Here is a 9,162-nt window from a genome sequence, read left to right on the forward strand (position 1 = left end):
ATGTCATATGCAACAGCTGCGAAATAATGAAAAATAGCGGTAATGTGTGATCGGGTGCGGGTCTCTAAATCGGAGAAAATAATTTGTTCGGGTGAATGGTCAAAGAAATGACCAATGTGTATGGGAACTGACAAAAAGGTAACACTTAAAATGTATTATTATGCTGCCAAAAGGCACGGTGAAAAATTTCGGGTCTAACTAAATTATGTGCTGGTGCACCTAAATGAAAAAGTTAGGTGCACCAGTGCAACCAATGTAAAAGGTTAGTCTGGAGCCCTGTAAATCCAAGGAAGTTATACTTATTTCATTACCTTTGTCAGACCACACTTACAGAATTGTGTGCAGTTCTGGGCACTGTACTACAAGAAAGATATAGAGGATCTGGAAAAGGTTGAAATAAGGGAAACCAAACTGGTTCCTGGTATGAAAGATAAAAGTTTTGAGGAAAGACTTCAGATGCTTAACTTCTTCAAACTTAGTAAAAGTAGACTCATGGTTATTTGATTAAAGGGGATCAACAAAGTGAACTACAAGAGATTCTTCAGGTTCAGCTCTCTGTTCAACCCTATTTTTCACTGCACAGATCCATAATCACTAATTCAATTTAATTGAGGTCACACAGTACACAGCACAACTCACCCCAGTCTCTGTAGTTTACAGTTTGGACTTATCAGTCCAGCACAGAGCAGCTTCACTCCTGAATCTCCCAGGTTATTGTTGCTGAGGTCCAGATCTCTCAGGGGTGAGTTTGATGACTGAAGAGCTGAGGCCACAATTTCACAGGACTTCTCTGTGAGGTCACAGTAGTTCAGTCTGCAAAGAAGGGTTTATATATTATTACATGATTAAATAGTGCAATATACTGTAAAATCTGATATGTGCAATGTAACAGTAATCGCATTGAGTGATGAAGAGTGATATTGAGGATTTTAAGTTTGTGATGCTCTGAGGAAGTTCTTTGCTACAATCTCCAACTGCAGCACTTTAGGCCTGAGAATCAGACGTCCTGTTGGACAGAACTCTGACAGTTCTACAAATGAAATTCTTACCCAAATGGCCCCCTTTCTCCTGGCATTTGGCACAGATACAACCAAAAGTGAAGATGCAAGAAATAACTCAGAAATAAAATCTCTGAGTGGATAGTGAGTTAGGCTCTGCTTCTTTACTTATGCTGGTAACTGTGACTAACTACCCACAGTATTGCAAGCCAACACACAGCCAGCACAATACAAAAGCCAGATTCACTTTAGAAACAAGAATGCAAAAAAGTGATTTGTTCACATATAATCAGGTACTGTAGTGCAGTCTGTCTGTTTTGCTGAGGTTATATATAACCATGTAGTGCAGTGCATCTGTTCTGCTGGTGTTACATATAACCAGATAGTGAAACCAAAGCTATGTAGGAAATTGTTAATGATCCCTTTGAGTTCATTTTGTTGGAATAGTGATACATTTGATGGTGCTGTCCAAGGAGACACCATTTAACTTTTTCCAGGCTTTAGGAAACTTCAGAACCTTGTACAGGCCAGACTTTAGCCTGAGATAAGCCACAGAATTACCTCAAAAACAGGCACTTTATCAGTCCCCTGAGAAGACCTCACACTGACACCCATTATATCCTACAATTCCTCTACCTTCCGGTTTTCACTCTGTCTACAGGCACTATTGGATTCTGGGTCAGCCTACACCAGAATAAAGCAGAGACCAGGGTGGTACTACTGGCCTTCTAACATGGTGCATTTACTGCCTGACCTAATTTCACAATACAGTAACACAAGCATTTCATTCATAACCACACTTGCCTCTCCCAAATCAAACCCAGCATTACATTAATCATAATTTTGAAAAAATATCTCATCTTCATGAACAATATAAGAGGGGTATAGCCTTATTCTGCATGGTTTTCCTTATCGCACGTGGGCACCTCTGTTTCTTCTGCTCTGCTTGCTAATCTACCATTTGAACCCCCTAACAATGTGTTTTTTTTCTGGTCTTCCTCGGCTCTGGGCACCTGCCTGGAGCTCTAGCCCAAGTTTGCTGAGCAGCCCCCTGGCCCGGAGCTCCAGCCCTAGACCAGCTAGACCAGCTGGGCACCCCGCCTCCTGCCACTGTTTATTTTCCATAACAAACCGGTGCCTGCCCACGGCAGATGGGTTCCCCCTCTGAGTCCGGTTCTGCTCAAGGTTTCTTCCTGTTATCAGTCAGGGAGTTTTTCCTTGCCACTGTTGCCCTAGGCTTACTCTTTAGGGGCCGGTTCTCTGTAAAGCTGCTTTGTGACAAAGCTCCTTTGTTAAAATACAAATTACAAAAAAATTGAAATAAAGTGTTGGCCTGTAAAGCAAAAATGAGCCTTTGATCTTGTGCCATTTGCCTTGCTTCTCAGCTGTGCCTTGGTCTTTTTTGATCACAGTCTTGGATCTCTGGTCTTGATTCTTTAGCTGCTTATTTTACCATCCTGGGTCACAGTGGGATGGACAAGCTGTGGTTCTGCGGTACCTTTCATTCATTTTTTTCACAAGTATGTTATTTATTTTCCATGTCTGTCTAATTTTGTGTAAAGGAAGTGTAGCTTGTATTTTTTTATTTGATGGGGAATATGTTCATCTTAATACTGTAACATACTATACCCTCTCTTCATTTAAATCTGCGAGTTGTATGTTTGGACCATTATTGATCCATCACATTTGTTTGCCTAACAAGGAATTCATGATGTATTTAATAACTGGTATCTTTAATGATAATATGTAAATTAAATCTAAAAAATACATTTTACATGTTGGATACATTTTTTACATTTGATGGTACTTCCGTATTCATTAAATGAGGGCACAATCTGTTAAAATAGCTTGACTCAAAAATCATAATTCTCACTCGCTTGACAATTTTATTGTATTCTATTTTCACTTTAACTATGAAGTGTTTATAAAAACATTATCTACTTTAATAATTACATAATACTCACATGGCCTTCCTGCAGTTCCTGACTACTGGTACCAGTCTCTGATGTCCTGCCTTTGATGTGTTGTAGGTCTTCAAGTCAAACTCATCTTGGATCGCCTCTGACATCAGTAACACAAAGGCCAGGGCTGAACATTGGTGTGGTTCCAGCTTTTCTTTAGAGAGTTTTCCTGATCTCTGGAAATTCTTGATTTCCTCCACTAGAGAGTTGTCATTCAGTTCATTGAGACAGTGGAACAGATTTATGGTCCTCTCTGCTGAAGATTCTTTTTTGATCCTCTCCTTTATGTACAATACTGTTTTCTCAATGCTCTCTGATCTGCTTCCTGTCTGTGGATCTGGTACAGGTGATCTGCTTCCTGTCTGTGTCAGTATTCCTCCTAATAGAGTATGAATGGAGTCCAGAGAGAGGCCTAGAAGGAATCTGAGGAAAAGGTCCAGGTGTCCATTCTTACTCGCTAAGGCCTGATCCACTGCAGTCCGGTGTAACTCAGACAGCTGCACTCTGTATCTGCAAGGTTTTGATTGTTCTGCTCTGAGTACATTTCTGTTCTCATTCACACATGAATGAAACACAAACAAGGCAGCCAGATACTCCTGAATGCTCAGATGCACAAAGCAGTAGACCTTCTCCTCACCCAACCCACACTCCTCTTTAAAGATCTCTGTGCACACCCCAGAGTACACTGAAGCTTCACTGACATCAATGCCACTCTCTCTCAGGTCCTCTTCATAGAATATCAGATTGCCCCTTTCCAGCTGTAGTAAAGCCAGCTGCCCCAGTTTCAGGATGATTTCTGTATTTGATGCTGACATTTTCTTTGGGGTTGTCTCATTGGTGCCATGATACTTCTCATTCTTCACATTAGTCTGAATGAGCAGGAAGTGTGTGTACATTTCAGTCAGAGTTTTGGGCAGGTCTCCACTCACTTTATCCAACATTGTCTCCAGAACAGCAGCAGAAATCCAGCAGAAGACTGGTATGTGACACATGATGTAGAGACTCCTGGATGACTTTATGTGTGAGATAATTTTGCTGGCCTTGTTCCGATCTCTGATTCTCTTCCTGAAGTACTTCTTCTTCTGTGGGTCATTGAATCCTCGTACCTCTGTCACCTGGTGGACGCACTCAGGAGGGATCTGATTGGCTGCTGCTGGTCGGGAGGTGATCCAGAGGAGAGCAGAGGGAAGCAGATTCCCCTTAATGAGGTTGGCCAGCAGCACATCCACTGATGATGACTCTGTTATATCACAGCAGATCTTATTGCTTTGGAAATTTAGAGGAAGTCGACACTCATCCAGACCATCAAAGATGAACACAATTTTGACATCATCATCTTCAATACTTTTGATCTCTTTCAGTTGTGGAAAGTAGTGCTGCAGAAGTTGCATCAGACTGAATTCTCTCTCCTTTTTCAGATTCAGATCTCGGAAAGGAAGAGTGAAGATGAAATCAATGTCCTGATTGGCCTTTCCTTCTGCCCAGTCCAGAATGAACTTCTGCACAGAGACGGTTTTCCCAATGCCAGCGATGCCCTTTGTAAGCACAGTTCTGATTGGTTTCTTTTGTCCAGGTAAAGGCTTAAAGATGTCATTGCAGAGGATTGCAGTCTCCTGTGTGGTTTGTCTCTTGGATGCTGTCTCAATCTGTCTGACCTCATGTTCATCATTAACGCCCCCACTTCCCCCCTCTGTGATGTAGAGCTCTGTATAGATCTCATTGAGGAGGGTTGGGTTGCCCTGCTTTGCTAAACCATCAAATATGCATTCAAACTTCTTCTTCAGAGCAGTTTTCAGTGCCTGCTGCGCTCTTTCTATGGATTTATCTGAGGAGACGAAATATGAGAAGCAATGTTTAAAATAACAGAACAGACAATAAAAAATACATATGCAGTCCATTGTCACAATGGTACACACACCTCTTAAGGTGTTACACACTTCTCACAGTGTGTTCTACACACAAAATGAAAACATATCAAACAATGAAAAAGGATTCAATTCCTTTATCACATTCAATTTCTTAATTTTTCATAGTATGATGTGGTAAATATGGTCTTCATGGGTCATGTAGTAATTTAATCATCTTATAATTTTTATGCTCAGTGCTCATTAATCCTGAATAAAAACTCAGACCAGATTTGAATCTCTTTCAGGGACATTTAATCTGCATTTAATGTGCATTTGCTTGCCCCATAATCACTGCTGGATGCAGTATTTTAATTTAAACACCGTTGTGTACATGTAGTGTGTGATGGTTTCTATATGAAAGACTGTTGATGTAAAACACTATTATGAAAGTGTAGATGCTAAAAATCAAAACATTGTACTCTGTTATATTTGATTGCTAAGCTCATTTCAGCATTCAAATGGACACACAGTAGCAATGAGTGAAAACTCTTACTGTGCTGCTCATCTCTCTCCAGTGAGTCAGTGAGATCCTTCTGCTTCACAGGGCTGCTGGTCAGCTGTATTAGTGTGAAATAAACACATGAAGAGGTGTGCTGTATCAGTGTGAAATAAACACATGAAGAGGTGTGCTGTATGAGAGCCATTGAAACAATCAGATTCTTGCAATATGTCTCATGTTTTCTCTTATAGGAAGGCCAGAACGGGGACAGATACTTTCAAACAGAATACATGCAGAAGGTCCAAAGCCTCAAGTTTGAAGTGCACCTTTTATCCCTGATTAATGCACAGAAAATGTCCAGTTAATGTCCAGTGTTAATTCAACTCTTAACAGATAACATTTGGTCCCACATTCCAGAGTGGGATGAAACATAATCTGTTGAATGAACACTGGACATTTTATTGTGTGGTTTTGTAGAGACACCACTTGTGATGAATCAAGAGTTCCCTGAGAATAAATCAGTTTCTCAGTGCAATACACGTGGAAAATGCTGACTATAAACTGTGTGCTTCAAACACTCTGTTTGGAGTCTTACTCTGCCATTGTGTTTGGGTCCTAAAAATTTTTTTGCGTCTTTCTGTGAGCCCAGGAAGGCCAGGTAGCACTCTACAAAATTAAAAAACCTGATTACATATTCAATCTTATCAATTAAAGGCTACTAATTCATTTTTGTCAAGCGATCATATTCAAAGGAAATGCAGTGTATAGTACAATCGCACAAGCAAATATTAAAATAGAAAAAATATATAAATAATACCTGTTTTGAGAACAGTTTCTCTGAACTCCTCTCTACAATATGGTTGGACACCTGTGAGCAGTGGATCCTGTGAACAAATCATGAGACAAAGTTTACTGTAATTCCTCTTACTGCAGCTTAACCTCACAGACAACAGCGGTCAGTGAACTCTCTCTACTGACTTGAACAAAACATGGAGACAGAGCTTCCAGTTAACTCACTCTTACTGCAGCTCTAACTCACAGCACATGAGACAGAGCTTCCAGTTAAACTCATCCTGCTGCAGTCTATGCAATATGAACGGTTTCTTACCTTGTCACGTGAACCTCCAAAGTATTGGACGATCATTGAGTCACTCTTATAGACAGACAGCTGGGTGCAGGTGACCAGCCCTATCTACCTGGACCCTGTGAACAAAACATGGAGACAGAGCTTCCAGTAAAACTCATCCTCTTATTGCAACTCTAACTCACAGACATGGAGACAGAGCTTCCAGTTAAACTCATCCTCTTCTGCAGCTCTAACTGCACATATGAGACAGAGCTTCCAGTTAACTCATCCCTTACTGCAGCTCTAACTCACAGCACATGAGACAGAGCTTCCAGTTAAATCATCACTCTATGCAGCTTAACTCACAGACTGGGACAGAGTATCCAGTTAAACTATCCTCTCTGCAGACTCTTGAACCAAGACATGGAGACAGAGCTTCCAGTTAAACTCATCCTCTTACTGCAGCTCTAACTCACAGCACATGGAGGACAGAGCTTCCAGTTAAACTCATCCTCTTACTGCAGCTCTAAACTCATCAGCACATGAGAGACAGAGCTTCCAGTTAAACTCATCCTCTTACTGCAGTCTAACTCACAGCACATGGAGACAGAGCTTCCAGTTAAACTCATCCCTCTTACTGCAGCTCTAACTCACAGCACATGGAGACAGAGCTTCCAGTTAAACTCATCCTCTTGCTGCAGCTCTAACTCACAGCACATGGAGACAGAGCTTCCAGTTAAACTCATCCTTCTAGTCAATGCAATGAACGGTTCATTACTCACCTTAATGACAATCGATGGAGGACAGAAGCTTCAGTTAAAACTCATCCTCTACTCTAGCTCTAACCACTGCACATGGAGACAAGCTTCCAGTTAAACTCATCCTCTTACTGCAGCTCTAACTCACAGCACATGGAGACAGAGCTTCCAGTTAAACTCATCCTCTTACTGCAGCTCTAACTCACAGCACATGGAGACAGAGCTTCCAGTTAAACTCATCCTCTGACTGCAGCTCTAACTCACAGCACATGGAGACAGAGCTTCCAGTTAAACTCATCCTCTTCTGCAGCTCTAACACAAGCACATGGAGACAGAGCTTCCAGTTAAACTCATCCATTACTGCAGATCTAACTCACATACATGAAGACAGAGCTTCCAGTTAACTCATGCCTTCTACCTGGCCCTAACTCAAGCACATGGAGACAGAGCTTCCAGTTAAACTCATCCTCTTACTGCAGCTCTAACTCACAGCACATGGAGACAGAGCTTCCAGTTAAACTCATCCTCTTACTGCAGCTCTAACTCACAGCACATGGAGACAGAGCTTCCAGTTAAACTCATCCTCTTACTGCAGCTCTAACTCACAGCACATGGAGACAGAGCTTCCAGTTAAACTCATCCTCTTACTGCAGCTCTAACTCACAGCACATGGAGACAGAGCTTCCAGTTAAACTCATCCCTTCTGCAGTCTAACTCACAGCACATGGAGACAGAGCTTCCCGTTAACTCATCCTCTTACTGCAGCTCTAACTCACAGCACAGGAGACAGACTTCCAGTGAAACTCATCTCTTACTGCAGCTCTAACTCACAGCACAGGAGACAGAGCTTCCAGTTAAACTTCTTGGTACCTCATTGACGATCTTACCTGGACGCCTTAACTCACAGCAACATGGAGACAGAGCTTCCAGTTAAACTCATCCTCTTACTGCAGCTCTAACTCACAGCACATGGAGACAGAGCTTCCAGTTAATCATCCTCTGACTGCAGTCAACTCAAGCACATGGAGACAGAGCTTCCATTAACTCATCCTCACTGCAGCTCTAACTCACAGCACATGGAGACAGAGCTTCCAGTTAAACTCATCCTCTTACTGCAGCTCTAACTCACAGCACATGGAGACAGAGCTTCCAGTTAAACTCATCCTCTTACTGCAGCTCTAACTCACAGCACATGGAGACAGAGCTTCCAGTTAAACTCATCCTCTTACTGCAGCTCTAACTCACAGCACATGGAGACAGACTTCCAGTTAAACTCATCCTCTTATGCAGCTCTAACTCACAGCACATGGAGACAGAGCTTCCAGTTAAACTCATCCTCTTACTGCAGCTCTAACTCACAGCACATGGAGACAGAGCTTCCAGTTAAACTCATCTCTTACTGCAGCTCTAACTCACAGCACATGGAGACAGAGCTTCCAGTTAAACTCATCCATTGCTGCAGTCTAATGCAATATGAACGTGTTATTACCTTTGATCACCGTGAAACTCCACTTGATTTGGAGATCATTGAACGGTCACTCTTCATAGACAGCAGCTGGTACAGGTGACCCATGCCATCTACCTGGACCTGTGAACAACATGGAGACAGAGCTTCCAGTTAAACTCATCCTCTTACTGCAGCTCTAACTCACAGCACATGGAGACAGAGCTTCCAGTTAAACTCATCCTCTTACTGCAGCTCTAACTCACAGCACATGGAGACAGAGCTTCCAGTTAAACTCATCCTCTTACTGCAGCTCTAACTCACAGCACATGGAGACAGAGCTTCCATTTAAACTCACACTCTAACTGCAGCTCTAACTCACAGCACATGGAGACAGAGCTTCCAGTTAAACTCACACTCTGACTGCAGCTCTAACTCACAGCACATGGAGACAGAGCTTCCAGATAAACTCATCCTCTTACTGCAGCTCTAACTCACAGCATATGGAGATGGAGCTTCCAGTTAAACTCATCCTCTTACTGCAGCTCTAACTCACAGCACACTAACTCTCTGATTCATGCATTTTTAC

General features: G+C 42.1%; 1 protein-coding gene across 1 annotated transcript; it reads right to left on the reverse strand.

Annotated features, from left to right (window-relative positions):
* Positions 1 to 620: 620 nt before the first annotated feature.
* LOC135246493 (protein NLRC3-like) lies at positions 621 to 8,640 on the reverse strand (the record flags this gene model as incomplete). The annotated part of the gene is made up of 5 exons (XM_064319938.1): positions 621 to 813; positions 2,963 to 4,784; positions 5,360 to 5,423; positions 6,123 to 6,189; positions 8,619 to 8,640. Coding segments are annotated over 5 exons (2,153 nt in total), but the record flags the coding sequence as incomplete, so codon positions are not given.
* Between the last annotated feature and the right edge of the window lie 522 nt (positions 8,641 to 9,162).

The sequence above is a fragment of the Anguilla rostrata genome, unplaced genomic scaffold, assembly GCF_018555375.3.
Source record: "Anguilla rostrata isolate EN2019 unplaced genomic scaffold, ASM1855537v3 scaf0398, whole genome shotgun sequence".
NCBI lineage: Eukaryota > Metazoa > Chordata > Actinopteri > Anguilliformes > Anguillidae > Anguilla > Anguilla rostrata.